Genomic DNA, 17965 nt, shown 5'->3' on the forward strand with positions numbered 1-17965 from the left:
CACTCACCCGAGTTCTTCACTTGAATGAATTAACACGCTCTTTTGATGAATAATTTTATTTTATATGACACTTAACAAACGTACGTAATAACAAATAATAAATACGTTGAAATTATTTCCTAAAAAATATCGATAACTTAGAAGAAAAAAAAAAGGCAATTAAATTTGGTAATAGAAAAGGTTTTTCGTGATGTACAATAGCATTTAAATTACGAGGTAATAAACGTCACACCTTCATTTCAAAAATGAAATCCTGCACATCACAACCGAATTTTTTTTTTCAAACAAAAATAAAAAAGACGAAAGAAACCGTCATCCTAAAAAAAGACATCTCCTACCTACAAGTATATGAGAGTATCGCTTGACCGGCTTCGACACCAACAAATAGGTAAAAATCACCTACCTACCTGCCTAATTCGGAGACAAAATGGCTTTTACGAATAAAATAACAACCTGTCTGTACTATCGGTTTTCGACTCGGTGAAATTTTTCACGCCATTCGACTAAACTCAGGAGTCAGGACACAGCAACAACGGGGAGAATATGGCACAAAACCAACCAGTTTCAAAATTTTTCATCGTAAAAATCGAAACGGTCAAAACCAGGTTTTTAATTTTTCAACAAAAAACCCTCCCAAAAAAAAACATGGGAACTTTCATAGATCATTTTTTTTTTGTAATACTATCACAGATCAATTATATAAAAGAAATTTAAATTGGGGGGACCTACCTGTCAATTTACAATAGGGGTACCAACTCTTTGGTATGGATGAACCTGGTCTCGGACTTGATTCAAATGTTTTCTTTGCTTAGCTACGGCAGCAGCAACGGCTGCTTGCGCCTGCGCTTGCGCTTGGGCTTGTGCCTGGTGGACTTGGGCCTGTGCTTGGGCCTGCGCTTGCGCCTGTGCTTGAGCTTGCGCTTGCACTTGCGCCTGCATTTGTACCGGGGTACCTGCTTTCATCAGAAATCGCAAAATTTCTCAATTAATTCCAAAATACATTAATTAGGTACTTTCTACGTAACAGCAAGAATAGGTATGTAACGGTTGTCGGAATTTTTGCTAAATAAAATTGTACATCGTCGCCTCTTTACACGTAACAAAAGCCCTACTACACAATAAATCACCAACAGCAAAAAAAAAAGTAAAAAGAAAAACAAAATACAAATAATCATATATAAATGCAAACGAATAAAATATTGCCAAGGTAAAATAACAGTTTGTACCTCTAACGTATTGCCTAATTTTCGTTTCACGTTTATAGAGTAACAAATTACATCGCTCTAAATGTAGGTAACATGATTTAAAAAAAAAAAAAAAAAATTAAAAACGATAAATAAAAATCATCATTTTAAAGATTTTTTCCTATTAATACTGGTTTTCGTCATAATATGATCTGCGTTCAAAATTCAAAATACTGTTTGTTTTTTTAAATAACTCTCTTTTTAAGGAGAAAAAAACAATGAAAATATTTTTATAAAAATACATTTTTTTTTTTTCATGTAACATTTACGTATACATTTAACACTTATAAAAGAAAAAAAGAGAAGAAGAAAAAGAAAAAGAAACATAATAAATTAACCATACGTATAAAATGAGAATAAAATGAATAGAAAAAAAGGTATCAAATTACAAATAAATAAAAAAAATGACTGAAATATAAAAATTTGTGTTCAATGCAACAAATTCAGGAACTTGGAAATGTTGTTCTCGTTGAGACGTTAAAACAATCAATTTTAAAACGGTCCCTCGAGTAGATTTAGTAAGTTAGCACAAGTTAGTGCACACACAAATCTATTTAAAGCGAGGGTTTAAAGGTACATAAAAAAAATAGATCGTATATACGCTGTTATTATACGTAGATCTGATTTTGTGGTATCCTAGAAAGCTCTGTTGTTTTTTTTATTCAAATTGGGTTTTGGTAACATTGAATCATTAAAAAAAAAAAAAAAAAAAAAAAAAAAATGAAAGTAAATGTGGAATAAACAGGTAGTTTTTCTATAAATTTTTTCAAATGTTGTTCAGTGAGGATTTTTTTTTCAATTTCAGCAAAAAATAAAGCTTTAAATATTTTTTATTCAGATCTAAAAAAAAAAAAAAAAAAAAAAATTAAGATTGGAACACATTGCGAATTTTTTATTTACAAGTAGAAAAATTAAAGAAACTACTCATGAAATCATTCCTCAAGAATTGTTTTGATCTTCCTCTCTCTTCAACCCTCCCTCTCCTCCTCCCACTCAACACCTCTGATTTTATACATTTTTGGAATGGAGACTCAAAAGTTTGAAATTCCAATTTCATTTGAAAATATTTTTTAAAAACAAAAAAAAACTATCAGAAATTCAAGCTTACACTTCAGTAGCCTGTTTTTTCAAAAACTCATTAATTTTTGAATTTATCCCCCAATTTTTAACATAATTTTCTAAACATATCGTGTGTTATGAACTTTTTTTGAGATGAAAAAAATCGCAAAAATTTCTCAACTGCGGGATTACTTTTGAAAGTTGACTGGAATCTGGGAATAGGGAGGTATCTAGAATTTTACCAAAAGCCAAAGCTTGGAAAAAGCTTGGAACATTTTATAAAATATTTTACAATTTTTTTAAAATAAATGTTGCCAAAAATTTTTGACAAAAATGAAAACAGAATCTTTCGATAAAATCACTCGAATTCAACCTTTTTTTTTTTAATTTCAAATATTCAAACATTCTGATTTTTTCCCCTGGGTTTTGACTGCAAGTGGAAGGGGGCGGAGCCATAATTAAAATTCGAGCATAACTAGGTACCACAACGGAGACACGAATTAATTCGAAAAAAGTAGGGTAAATGATTCGTTAATTGTTGAATATTTCAGTGATAGAAAAACATAAAAAAGAGGATTACAGGGGGGTATAATTTTCATGTAGAACATTAATTTCAATTAGTACAGGTAGATTTACCTCTATTACTATAAATTCCAAACATTATTAATAATTTCCTATTCACTCTATGAGAAAAAAAATAATAAAGGGTGAAATAAACATAACGATTAAAAAAAAAGAAAAAACTAAACGAAGTCGAGATTGATTTTTTTTTTTTAAGAAAAAAAAAACCAATCTCAAGACTCATAAGACTACACACAAAAATGGGTAAATTTCGATGTAATTGTTACCTTTTATATTAGCTCACCACGTGGATATGGTCGCTGATGAATGAAAAAAAAAGAAAAGAGAGATAATTTTATAAAGATTATTCGCTAAATAGTAAATTATTTGTTGTAGTTATTAAGCACTCAGCGCACACGAATTAATGTAATACATTAAAATTAATTAAAAAGGCTAAACTTGTGTTTGTGTTATGACATCGGACAACATAGGTATCAATAAGTATGTAGTATAAACGGAGGATAAAAATATTATGGAAAATACACAGACACAATAATTTCAAAATACAATAACTTCGAAAGGAAGAAGAATTCTATTAAGTAGAAATTCTCTTTAATAAAATATCGAATTTCTAGGAAGAAGAGAAAAAGAAAAAAAAGAAAAAACAAACAGAAAAAGAAGAAAAAAATCTTAATAAATAAACATATAGCACCAAAAATGCAAATAATAAACTAAACATATAAACGAGTACTTTCAAAATCTTATCCGTAATGCTGGCCAAAGAACCGAAAATAAAAGCCTCGGTGAAACAGAGAGCTAAGAATTCGATACACGCTTAAAAATACTATTTTGATTGCCACGATTTCAAAAAAAAAAAAAAAATCAACTATAGAAAAAAGAAACTTTGATTTTATAATTTCATTATCCGTCGTCGTTAAAATTAAAAAAGAAATAAAAAAAAGACAAAACAAAAACAAAAAAACTCGAATAGCGATTCAGCAAAGAGAAAAAAAAATACAAAGAGAAAAATAAATATAAAAAAATTTAACATTTAATAAAAACTAGAAAAAAAATATTGATTTAATACTTTTCGTTGGCATATTTATACTGAGTAGGTATACGTAATACTATTTTGAACAGAATTTTTTTCCTTTTAGGTAAATTTTTTTTAAAAAGGAACTTGTGCTTGAATAATTTGTGCGATATTATTCGTCTAAGGTAATTTTTTTTAAAAAATCTCTTTCGAGAGTCTTTTATATTGCAAAAAGAAAAAAATAGGTAAACGATAAACAATTAACAATATAACAAATTCAACGGGCGTGTTCTCATGGTAATGCTAGAAATTTGTCATCGTTGTTCTGGCTGCCAATGATGTCTGTAATTATTCTGTAACCATTGACTTACACTCCAACAGCGAGCCACCGCTGCTCTGCAATTACCATAATATTCAATCGTCGACCATAATTAATGTTTAGCCTAATAAAGTAGGTAGGTACCAGTCGTGTATTTGATGCAGGGAAACGTACATGGTTCAGTATGTAGATGGAGTATTTTTGGTTCTAAAATTTCTTTCTTCATTTGGATCGAAAAATTTGTAGCATGACAGGAAAAATCGAAAAATATCAATCGGATTTGACCAAAATGAATGGCACTATTTCTAATTTTCATTTTCTTGAAATTTTAGAGATGTCAGAAAAATCAAACTGATTGAAAATAATTGTGAGGAATTTAATAAAAATTAAATCATCGACATCATTCAATTTTTTTTCAAAATTTCTTCAAATTTTTGAAATAGAAAACCAATGAATGAATTATTTATTACAAGCTTCAAGGAATTGTGAAAGAATTCCAAAATGACTGATAAATCGAGAAAATTCGAGAAGATTGATCAACATTATTCCTTCGAATTATTTTTCAAAATTTCCGAACATGAGAAATCATGCAAGAATTTATGAGAGATCAATGTATCGATACTATTCCATTTCATTAAAAATCGATCGATAAGCGAGGATGAGACCGTTTATTTTGATTTTTCTTGAACTAATTAAAAATCATCAGAAGGACGAAGAAATTCGAAAAAATCGAAATATCGATATCACTTGATTAAGTATCAATTTTTTTTGATAAATTTATACAATTTTTTGAAATAAAAAACTTACGAATTACGAATTGAATAATCGAAAATGATCGATATATCGATAAAATGTGAGAAAATCGATCAACCTTTTGTTTCGATGTTGTCAAAATTTCTGAACATGAACTAACTATGTCGAAAAAATTTGGAGTGAACCATAAATCAATCATCGATTTCATCCAAAATCGATATTATTTCAATTTTTATCCAAAATCGATATTATTTCGATTTTATCCAAAATCTCTATTGTTCGATTTTATCCAAAATCTATATTATTCGATTTTGGATAAAATCGATATCATTTGGTTTTATCCAAAATCGATATTACTCGATTTTTTTCAAAATCGATCAACAGGGAGGGGACAGACCATTCATTTCGATTTTTCCCGAACTGGTTGAAAGCAACAGGGAAGACTTCATTAAAAATCGAAATATTGATATCATAGAAATCGATTATCAAAATTTTTCATAATTCATTCAATTTTTTGAAATAAAAATCTAAGTGTGGATTTTGGCAAACTTTTAACCATTATGATTGAAAAAATTTGAAAAAAATATTTGATAAATTGATTAATCGGTTAATATTTTTCAAAACTATAATCACTGCCAAAAATTTCTAAACAGGAAAAAACTTGCAAGAATTGATGAGTGATCGACAAATCGATAATTGAAATATTCAGTTAATCTCGATTGCACAATTTCGAGTGAAATCAATGTTTACTGCTTTTCTGACATTTTTTTAGCTTTTCAATTCCCAGAAAATTGGCCAAATTGATTCGCAAGTTCTAAAAACTGGGAATATTTTCAAACATTGCGACAAAAATCGCAAAAAATTGCAAAACGAATTGGAAAAAATTGGTAGCATTAGAATTATATTGAATTAAAAAAATTGCATTGCAAAAAAACATAATTTTTTTGAGGAGAGGGGGAACAAAAACTGTTGACATTTTTAAATGAGCATTTTTTTTTTTTTTTTTTTTTTTTTTATAACTCCAGAATCAATAAATGAGCAATTGAAAAAAAAAAAACTTGACAAAAACTCAAAAAAGCTACAACAATCACTTTTTGGTTTGAGGATGAAGAAAGATTTGCAGGAGAAAAAAAATCAACTGTGAGCACCCAGAGTATTTCTTTGTTTAAAATTTTGAATTAAAAAAAAATCATTTCATTTTTTCAAGAGTCATTCTCATTTTTTTAAAACACATTTTCATACAAGATTGCGAACAAATTGTGCGACTCAAAATTTGACTACCTTCCTTAAAATGTTTATAAAAAAAAGTACCTAAAAATGCAAAATGTTGACAACGATAAATGCACAAAAAAATCATACACTTTAACAAAATTATTACGAAATATCAACACCAATTCCTGGGTTCTTCTTCGATCCATCTACGTAAATTTTCCATCATCATCGTACACGACTGTTACAAATACAATAAAAACTAACGATAAAATAAATAGTAGCTTCGGATTCTTCAAGAAAAATTTCCAATCCTCACCCAGGCCAAATTCACCCCACCAAAGAATCCGTCGCTATTACTTACATAACAAAAATAAAAATTGAAAAAAAAAAAAAAAGAAAAAACGAAACAAAAGCGTACAACTATAAAAAAGAAGACATTTAAATTCACCTGTTAGTTACGTAAAATTATAACAGACTACATGAAGAAGGTGGTTAAATTTCGCATTTATACGTATAACAGTGTGGTCCAACTTCTTCCTGCTGGCGGGCCGGAAAGAATTTTGTATTCCAGCTGTGGGCCATTCATAACGACTGAAAAATAATTTTCGCTTTTTATTCCACATGTTGTAAAAAATTGCTTTTCATAGCGCAAAAAAACTTTGTTAAAACCGTTAATAAAACTAGAAGAAAGGTATAAAAGAACAGAGGCGAGAGAAAAAAGAGCTGGTTACGAATGTCTAAATATTGTTGTTTTGTTGTTGAGATTTTTTTTAAAAGGTCAAAATTTTATCTTTTTTTAATTTTGTTTGCGCAAGTGCTTCAAGCAGAGGTATATGCAATGGTGAAAAGTTAGTTGTGGATTAAACGCGTTTACAAATCGCGGGTTTCCTGGTTGGACCACGCTGACATACAAAAAATACACCATGTTATAATAAAAAAGAAAAAAATAACCGTGTTAAAAAAAATTATTATTAAATATACAAAAAAGTATATACGTAGGTAATTAACAAAATGGGAGGGGGAAAAACGCATCTTCTTTGGTTAGGTACTTTTTCCTTCTCAATGATTAGTCCAATGTGTTCGCTGGTTAATATACGCCGAAATTTAATTAAGCGTGTGATATTAATTATCAATTTTTTGTGTTCTTTTTTCCAAAGAAAATTTTCTCGAGCAATATCATTTAAGCTGCACAAGCGTAAATGATCCATTTACCAAATTATACTAGTCGATGTGATAAAATAAAAAAATTTTAATTTTTGGTCAGAGCTGTTGGCAAAGTGGTATTTAATATTTCTATGTAATAATATAAATTATGTAAGGGTTTAGCAAAAAGCCATTACATGATTTAGAATTTTACAATGATATATTATCTAATACATAGGTAATCTTATAATTTACATTGTTAATGTTATTTTTCCATAACCACCTGCTTCAGATAAATCGAGTTAAAAATTAATCTAACTCATGCACCTTTTTTATATCGATAAAAAAAAGGCTAAGCCGCAGCACGTAATATTGCGTACGGTGCACTATTTCGCAAAATAAAAAAATCAACAACCTTACACGATGTAAATTTTCCTAAAAAAAAAAAAAAATCAAGGTAAAAATGCTCAAAACTGTACACTAAACAATTAACAATTAAAAAAATACTATTGCCGTAACAATAAATAAAACAAACTATGCCTCATTGAGACGATCTCATGAACAATTTTTTACAATTTTAGTTAAAATTCAATGACTTGATTTGATCTTGAGTTTCATAATACGAGTACGAGTACTTATTCGTTGATGAATATGCAATACTAAACTGTGCAGTTTTGCATTATTTTGCAAGGATGTGCAATTGTAAGGCTCATTCAATGCGATAAAAGTTTGAATAAATGAAGAAAATTGTATTTCAATTTATAAATTATAATTTAGCAAAGTCAAGGAGACTTTTTTATGAAAATAATAAGCGATTCAAAGCAATGATTAAAAGGCTTAATAGTAAGGAGAATGACTACACAAGGCAAATTACATTTAAAAAAAAAAAAAAAAAAAAAAATAGGAAGAAATATGGAATTTGACAATTTGACTCTAACACTTGACAGAATAAATTATTACAATTTTCAGAATTAAGCATCAGTTTTCATTTTGAAATGTAGGATGGAGAGCAAAAAAATCATGGCATTAACGTTATTGTTTTTTCAAATATTTAGTTTCTCAATTACAATTTAAAAGGGTCAAAGATACTTTTTTTTTAAATGAAAAAATCTCAAATTTGGAATTTATTACCTCATTTACTACAAAAAAGTACATTAATTTTATACTTTTTCAGACTACCTTGATACGAATTCGCCCTCTTTCTTTTCCTCTTCCATAAAGAAAATCGGACAACATACATATGTAAATCTTATTAGGTATATAAACCATAAACATTATTTTTTTTTTAAAAAAGTCATTTAAATTATTTATTTGGAACAGTCATGAGTCAAGTGAGGATTTAAAAAATTCAAAGCAACATAATATTTTGTTCATAAAAAAAAAAAAAAAAAAAAAAAAAAATGGTACCAAAAGCTGGAATTTATTATCAGAATTTTACAGAAATAAGAAATGGAACTGATATTTCAATTTTCAATTTTCATAAAAGTAGGCGGAAAGGGAACAAAAAAATGCAAGAAATCAACATATCATTTTTCATTTTAGATGTTTACACGACAGCTATTCAAAATTTACAAATGATTTAAAAATTACATTTTGATTTTTGTTCTCTTTTTCATGGATCATTTTGAATGGGAATAATTTGGAAAAAAAAAGGTTTTGTTAATCTCCACGTTTCAAGAAGGTAGTTTTGCACATTCCAAACCCATTCCTGGAAATTGTAATTTAAAAAAAAAGTTGATATGAATAAGCACAAAGCCAGTGAAGTGATGAATGATGAAAAATGCAGAAGATTTTTTTTTTATATAAAATCAAACATAGGAACCTAAACTTATAAATTCAGCAACTCAACCATTATTTTAAAAGTATGAAGTTACCATTTTTGAACTGATCACAAGAGATCAGCATCCTGAACCTTTCCATCTTTCAAATCAAACATTTTTTTGATCAGATAAACTCGTATAAATAATCCTTTGAATTGACCAGAGAACTGCCGAAGTTTTGAGCATTTCTACCATAAAAATTTTCAACATTTCGTCGAAATCGAGACTTAAAAAAAAGCAATAAATTCGCATTTGTGACTAGAATTAAACTTATTAAAGCTTACAGTGAAAGAGAAAAAAAACAATATTTGTAATTAAGTTAATAGAACTTGTTACAATAATACTCATTAGGATAGGAGGAAAATTTCAGAGCGAGATGATTAAAGGATGAGTTCATAGAATAAACTTTTGTTCTAGAGAAAAGTTTTTTTTAAAAAAATTATTAGAAAGCTTCGTAAAAAATATTAGGTAGGTACTCGTATAAGTATAAAATAATATACAAAAGCGAGCTTAGAAAATACGAATTATTTAGTATTTACAAAATATAAAGAATTCGGCAAAACTTGAAGATATATTTCTCTCTTAGAAAGCTGCCTAGAATCTTGGTTAATTATTATAGGGGATGTTAATACTGCTGTAGCTTTTCTACGTTGATCTCAATGCACGAAAATTAGTGCGATGAAAGTATAGCTATAGTACTACGAGAAAAAAAACCTTAATAATAAAGTGGACCTAATCCGTGTCTTGGGCGAGGTAAAAAGCTAAGCTTTTAAGCTGCGTTTGTGTAAGATTATTAATCGACACTTTTAGGTGACAATTGAAAGGTATTAATCGCAATATAATCTAATACTATTGGGTAAGTAAATAAACAGCGCAGACGATGTTATAAGCTGATCAAATCTTTCAACTGGATGAGTATAGTAGGTACTGAGGTAAGTATAGGTAAATAGTGATCGCGTGTGCGGGTTTAATAAAACTACATAAATACTCTAAAAATTAATCTAGAACAATATTCGACTAATTAAAAACTGTTGGATTTTTCTTATCAATCAAAATATCGAAATAGTATAGAAGAAAGAGAGAGACACAAACTCAACCATGAGATTGTGTAAATTTGTTACAGCACAATTTTTTAATGCACCTGTAAAATATCTAAGTACGTTTCTCGCTGGGTCGAAAATTTCGACCAAGTCCAAGGTACTCATAGGGTTGCTTTCACTTCGACATACCACTCTCCCATAGATTACTCAAAGTAGGAGAGCATACGAGTACCTATGTAAAGGTAAGCGAAGCGATTATATACGTACGGCGTACTTAAGACTTCCGTACATGTACTTTGTATAATATATAGAGTAATATTTAACGAACAAATAACCCACCCGAATGATCCGGTGCCGGGTACTCGGCGGTCAGCAACGGCGATCCGGTTAAAGCTGCGAAATTGGCGTAATCTGCGGTGAACGGAGTGTAAATCAAACCGTGAGGTTCAGGCGGTGGTAACAACTGTTGGCCAGCCGATCCATTCAAAATGGACGCTGCCGTGGTCGGTATGGCGGTTGGTATACGCGGTGATAGAATGAGCGGCGCTCCTAAAGGCGTCGCTGTTTGTGTTCGCAGCGGTGTAGCTAGACCCGGCATAGCCGGAGATAGAAGTCTTTGCGTTTCAGCGGCTGCTGCGATGGCCATTCTTCGCCATTCTTCGTCGCATGCTGTAAAATAAAATACATAAAGATCAGTTCTGGTGTCAAATTTTTCGCCAAGTCATCCAGTAGATGATTGAATAATGAATACCGATCAATAGATCACATGAATAGTTTATGGAAGGAGGATCTCACTCAAATCGTAGATAAGCAAGTGCTTACACCTTTGGAAAAACAATCATACCACCTGGTGTTGATTAGTGCGAAAGAAGGACCAAAATATGTATTTTTAGCATCACCTCCTCAACTAATCCAAAAATGAAGACCTACAGAAAATTTGGCTGAATTATCTATGGAACATTGAAAACGAATAGTTTCTGTTTTACTCCTCAAAAGATTGCTCACTTCCTAGAGAACATTATCAGCATATCTACATATCAGGTTGATCTAATCTATGTTGTAAAACCTACTTTCCAAGGAGATACTTTGCCCACCTACTGTAATTTGTCTTCAAATCATCGACTATTTTCTTTTCTTTTCCAATCAAATCAAGATGCAAAAACCACTTGTTCAAAAGAGCCTGTGCTTGGTGGTGATACTGAGAAAGTTATTGAATGAAATTTGAAGCAGAAGATTACAAAAATAAAAAAATTGAAAAAACCCGGATCCAGAGTGAGAAATTCAGTTTATTGAACTTTCAAAAAAGTCGGACGGTTCTCCCTCTTTTTTATGAAAAATTGTAGGTAAAGGTATTTTCGAGTCACAGAGTCACCAAATTTATCCAGACATTACTAGCAATTTTTTTTCCAATGAGATACCCCAGCTTCACCTCTGCTACACCCTCCGATTTTTGGAAAAAATCGAAAAGTCATGAAAATGTGGCGTGACCTGTTGATTTTGATCAATTCGAGGTCGTCAAGTTTGAAATCAATTAATTTTTTGGATCAGGGTGTCTAACAAAACCCCCAGACAAAAAATCATGACTTCTTCATGACTTATTTTTCACATTTTTACCGCATGAAAATGCCCCTCCCCTTACCAAAAAAATTAAATATCCAACTCGAAACTGCCAGGAAATTTTTTTAAAATTTGTAAGCAAGTAGGTAAGTATTTCAGTTTTTTTCATTTTTCCAATTTTTTGAACACATTTTTTATTTTTTCATTTTTTGGGCTTTTTAAAAAGTTTTCAAGTGTGTTTCGAGCAAATTTCATGACTTTTTCATGACTTCTTTATGACCCATTTTTCACATTTTTACCGCATGAAAATACCCCCCCCCCATAAATTAAAATTTCATGACTTCTATGGCCGTTAGACACCCTGTGGATTCGTTGCCTCAGTAGCCCCCTCCCCCCACCAAAGTTGCTCACTTTTTCCTAAATGAACTATTTCAGGGGATACTCTCAAAAGGAATCCAAACGAACTGAACTTACTAATCGTCTTAGAAAAGATCGATCTCCCCCAATAATCGAAATCAGAATTCAAAAATCGATTGATTAAAAATACGTATCGATTTTTGAGAAGAAAAACGTAAGTTTGGTCAATTTTTATCCAACAAAAATAATGATGAAACGAAATAAGACAAAACAAATAATTGGAAATGAATCGATTTCTGGAGTTCGATGAATCGATTTTCGGTAATGATGAACTATTTTGCAAAAAGAGGTCTATTTTTGAATCGATTTTTGGGGTCCGATCAATTGATTTTTGAAAATTCGTTCGTTTTTTAGATTAAATTGATTTTTTAATTTCGAACGTGATCGATCATAATATTGCAAATCGCCAAATTTCAGACATTGAATTTCATTTTTCGCTTTTTGGTGCATTTTTGAAAACTCAACATTGGCTCTTTTCCGTTATTTATTTATACTCAAGTTTCAAACTGTCTAATCGAATAGTGGTTTATGAGTCGTTCTGTAGTAGATTTTGAAATTTTCTATATAAAAAAAAAAAAAAAATGATTCCAATTCAACTAAACAATGAAAAATCACGTTGGTTTTTTATAGCAATTTTTCCAAAACTGGAAAATCCCCCGTCCAAAAAAAATCTCGAGGCTACAAATCAGTTTAAAACGACTGCCAATCGATTTGGGAATTTGAAAATAAGATACAAACCAAATTTTCATTTTCCACCTCAATCTCTTCAAATTTTGATTTTTGTCATGAAAAACAGGTCACTTTTGAATTTTCAAAAAAAAAATTGGTCAAAAATAAAAAAAAAAAATTCATTGCAGCCTAAAACTTGGTTTGATAATGTACTTTCGAAAGCTCTTTCAATTTTTCTCTGTGTGGTCTAAAAATTCAGAGGCTTCAGATAAGTGAAATTCGACTGCAGTTTTTGTTCTCACAGCTTTCAGGGATTCTTATTTCTCAACCTCATCCCACCACACGTACTCCAAAACAATTTATTTCCGCATTTTTTTTTCAAAATTTTCAATATTGTATCATCACTGGAGTGAAGCCTACCTACCAAAACTAACCTAGGTAGTTAATATTTGGCGCGTTCACATATTGAGGACAGCTCAAATATCCCCACTGTAGATTTTGACTCTTTTGCTGCAAATCCATTCCATCGCCACCTCCTTTGTGCTCGGAAAAATGGATTTTGAAGCATTCTTCAACGGGTTTCAATTTTATATCATCGTAGACGAAGACCATATATATAAGGAGAACAAAACAATAAAAACAACAAAAAACATTTAGAAAAATTGTTTTTACCACAAAAATACAGAATTCAACAAACGCGATGATTCAACCAAATGAATTAAGTAAAAGGTAGAAAACAAAAATGAAAGTTGAAAGTTTTACAAAAGTACAAAAATAAAACTAGCCACACTAATGAAAGGAGAAAAAAAATGAGCTCGAGTAATTATAAAAAAAGCACTATTTAATGATGCAGGCCACATTATCCTTATACAAATATTTCAAAAAGACGACTTGGATTTCAATTCCACAGCGCATTTTACTGGTCGAACTCAACGATTTGAAATACGGCACTAAGCTCGTAAAAAACTGACTACATGCATCGTCAATCTCCCTTCTCTTCTCAAGAGCAGATATTGATATAGAATCCTCATCGGGGTCAAAATAATTCAACGTATCCATATCACTTTGCTCCGATTGCCAAGTTTGAGACATCTTATGGCTAAAGTTTGAAACAGATTTCGATTTGGTCCAAGAGGAATGCTCATAACTGACGACTTCAAACTCCAAATCACTTCCACCATCAACGTTGCCATACAATGAGTCTTTCTCAAGAACTGGAGAACAAATATGAATCACACGAATTAAGCAAAACACTCATTTAGGTAGAAATAATCTCAACGATGAAGATATTGGATTCTTACTATCTGATTCACGAAGCACTCTCAAATGATCAGTTTCTGATGGGGATCGTTGAGTCGATGAATTTGACATTGATGATTTACTTGGAATGAAATCCGGCGCAGTAGGTTTGAGATTAGAAAGGTTTTTCGAAAAGTACACTTTTTCGTCCCAAACCGACCGCTGTTTTTGCCTCACTTCATCGATAACAAATTCATTACCTATTTATCAAGTTCAGATTTTAATTAGGAATATTATTTGTATAGGTATAAGGTATCAATTTCATGCTTTATTTCAAAAAATTGTAAAATACAAGTCGTCAGAGTTGGATAGAATGGAAAGTTTCGGTTATTGGGCCACTATAAGCACCTGAATCAAGCTAAAAAGCGAACAAAATGGGTTAGTCCATTCATATTCTCAAGCCAAAAAAATTTTAGGAAGAAAATAGGATATTTTCGTCAAACCAAGAAAAACAGATACGAAAACTCATAATTTTGAAACAACTCAACCTGTCAACTAAGAAACAATTAGCCATAATCTGAGTCAGATCTTTCTTCCTAAACTACTCGTATTTCAACGATGACCATTCATGTTCAATCAACTTTTAATGGGGAAAAAATATTCGTAATACTCACCAGCAGCGGCTAAAGCTCGCATCGATTCCGAATCGCGGTAAGTACCGTTAATTATAGCTAATTCCATTAACTGTCTCTTTTTCAATTCGTCTTCGCCGTCCGCCTGTTAAACAAAACGAATAAAAACAATTAAAAATTTCATCATTTAACACGTTCATTGTCGTAGTCGTAGATATTAAACCTATACGTAAATATCGCAAGTACTCGAATACATTCGTACATTGGCCAACCATACGATACACATTCCTAAACTGATGACTAATCAAAATTCACCTATACGCCAATAAACATGCGCACACATTTACGAAAATACAACCACCATGCCAGATACATAGGTAAACAACCTTGTACACCATAAAGTACATTATTGCTTATAGGTATGTGTACGTTATTATTCGGATTCGATAATATACTCGCAATATGATTTTTTAGCGTCGCATAGAGTCGTCGCGTCGAGTCGCTTCTAAAAAATAATGAAAAGAGTAAATATTCTGAAAATAGCAATTTTACGATTACATTGCTAAAATTTCTGCTCTAAGGATGCCATTTTGTAACGCTATTACCTCTACCTACTTCTCTTTCTGCACAAGTGTGAGATTCGTTATTATGATCGTACGACGTACGTCTACGTACGATACGTTTACAAAATTCTCTCATTTTCTGCTTCTTTTCGAGGATGCCGCCGTATACGTTATAGTCATTTATACAAATCGAAATCAGGTCAAAATAGTAAAACAATCACGAAAATACATTTACGATCTTTGTACATATGTACTGGACCATGTTTCTAAACGTAAAACATCTATTGATCTATCGTCATGGCTTCAATTCAACAAAAATGTAACCCCATAGTCATAGAGTATTTGAGCAAATCGTGAAATTCATTGTCCAAAACCATAATTTAAATCAACCCTAAAAAAAAATATTTTATTCGGAATTCAGAGAATTTTCAAAATTTTTAGTAGTACATATTAAAATTTAGAGATGATATGGCATCAAAATAGGCGTACATATTCAACTGTAACTCATGACCTGGATTCAAATGGCAAAAAAAAATGATCATCATCGGACAATCATTCATATGATACCACTAATTGGGACCGATACTGCGATGAATACCAAATTAGCCAAATAACCCAATTTCTGCGTTCGTTCAACCGGAAGACACCCGCGATGTGTGGCATACTGTACGTTATGTCAGCTTGTTTGACCAGATTTCGGGCACTTTTGCAAAAAACTTTTTCAACTGAATAAATTCAAGTTTTGAATTTCTTAGAAAATTGTAAAATAATTGAGATTCGAAGTACTATAACCAGATGGATCAAAACGTGAAAAAAAAATTATGCAGCGATGAAAATTGGGATTTTGTTTTATCTTTTTTTTCTTTTCTGAATCAAATTCTCGCAGTCTGTTTTATTATTTTTTCCCATTCCAGGAACCTTCGTTTTTATAGACTAAAAAATCATAGAAGTCAAAAAATTTCAAAACACCATAAAATTGGAAAAAACTAAAAAAGCTGAAATCATCAGAAACTGACTCCAAAAAATCAAAATTGAGAAAAACACAGAAAAAAAGTGAAATGAAAAAGTAAGTATAAAAGTTACAAGGATATCTTTAAATTACGAAAAAATTACAAAAAACATTTCAAAACACGCCATAAAATTGAAAACAACTCAAAAAGTTGTAATTATTAGAATCTGACTTCAAAAAATTATTATTTTCATGACATGAAAAAAATGCAACAAAAAAATTGAAAAAATACCCCAAAAATCTTGAAACCTTCGAAAAAATTTTTTTGAAAATGAAAAGAAACATCGTCGAGTAAATAATAATAAATTAATATTGAAAAAATTGAAACTGTTCTCTCAAATTCAAAAAAGAAAAAATTTCAATAAAATGTCATAAAAATAAGAAAACTCCGGCACAATTGATAAAAAATTTAAAAAGTTTTCAAGTAGGTATTTATTTTCAAAAAATCAACTGAAGCATTTTTATATGACAAAAATGATAAAAATTGGGGGGGGGGGGACGTAAAAAAAAACCCTATTAAAATAGCGAAATGATTTTTGGTGAAAATACTTCAACAGTTAAAACCCCCCTCCCCCTCCAACTTTTGAGAAATAAAAAATTCTTGGGAAAAAAACATTTTACGCAAGAACTATGCTGATAAATAAATAATTATTTCTTCCTGGAAAAATCTATAGATTAGGTTCTAACTGAATAAGCTATTTAATTGCTCACTGCTCAGTGGTCAAAAATATGTATCAAAATATGTACGATGTACTGTAATCCCATAAAAATGGGAAAAACTGAAATACTGATGTAAAATTCAAAAAGTTTTGAAAATTATTTCAAAAAAATCGAAGCATTTTTATTACATGAAAAAATATAAATGATTCTTTGTCAAAATACTTTTACAGCTGATGAGAAGTTAAATTAGAAAATCTTCCCTCCTTCATGGAAAAGGAAAACGAGAATTTTTGGAAAACCCTGTTCATGTAAATAGGTAAGTAATAAATAATCTTCTCCTAGGAAAATGGCTGGATTCCATGGTTGAAAAGGAATCAATCATTCAGTGGTCAAAAAATATAAAAAAAAAAAAAAGAAAAAAAAAGAAACCATTAAATATTTTGCCAAACGAGATTCTAAAAAAAAATAATAATTTTTCACGTTCTATTCTTGAAATGATTGAATAAAGGGAGGAAGAAAAGAAGAGATTCTTAGAGTTCTTTCTGAAAAAATTATTTAATTTCCCGCAACTTTTCCTCAATCACCCATAAAAATATTTCCGAATCTTGAAGTTTTTTTTTAGTTTTTATAGTAGAGTGACCGTTCAAAAAGTCACAAAAAAATCGTCCAATAAAGTTGAGCTTTCGAATTTTTGATCAAAATATCCAGAAATTTTATCCACAAACTAATCACTCTCCAGGTAAGAATTTTTTACTCCATAAAGTTGTATCCCTGGTATCCAAATTGTTCATAAAATCGATCTTTCGTTATTACACCGCCCCCCCTTCCCCCACCTCTCAGCCTCCAGAACCCTTTACAGAGCTGCAGTTTCGCAAACAATTCGAATTCTAGCGGCAGCTGCAAAATTTAGACTGTAGAATGTAGATACACATTACAAACCGATTAAAAGTAACGCAAACAAGCGGCATTTAACGCCAGTAAAAAAAATTCATCGACCAAGAATGTAAATAACCATATCAACTATAGGTACTGCGT

The 17965-nt window shown here is 30.6% G+C and overlaps 1 protein-coding gene across 8 annotated transcripts in view; it reads right to left on the reverse strand.

The window, feature by feature from the left end:
• how (protein held out wings) overlaps window positions 1–17965 on the reverse strand; it is an 89788-nt gene that overhangs the window by 4033 nt on the left and 67790 nt on the right. The window contains exons 5-9 of one of the 8 annotated variants that reach the window (XR_010559461.1): window positions 14741–14843; window positions 13262–13396; window positions 10524–10853; window positions 6630–6772; window positions 813–4288 (exon numbers count right to left, since the gene is read on the reverse strand). Coding sequence is in view for 6 of the 8 variants with exons in the window: in XM_065369032.1 (XP_065225104.1) it covers window positions 733–956; window positions 10524–10853; window positions 13262–13396; window positions 14741–14843 (792 nt within the window). In the remaining 2 variants the exon portion in view is untranslated. Of the gene's footprint in view, window positions 1–729; window positions 4294–6629; window positions 6773–10488; window positions 10854–13261; window positions 13397–13475; window positions 14042–14128; window positions 14327–14740; window positions 14844–17965 lie in introns of those variants that run through there. The other 7 variants (XR_010559460.1, XM_065369033.1, XM_065369032.1 and 4 more) reach the window with 7 other exon arrangements.

This window comes from Planococcus citri, chromosome 5, assembly GCF_950023065.1.
Source record: "Planococcus citri chromosome 5, ihPlaCitr1.1, whole genome shotgun sequence".
In the NCBI taxonomy this organism is placed as follows: domain Eukaryota; kingdom Metazoa; phylum Arthropoda; class Insecta; order Hemiptera; family Pseudococcidae; genus Planococcus; species Planococcus citri.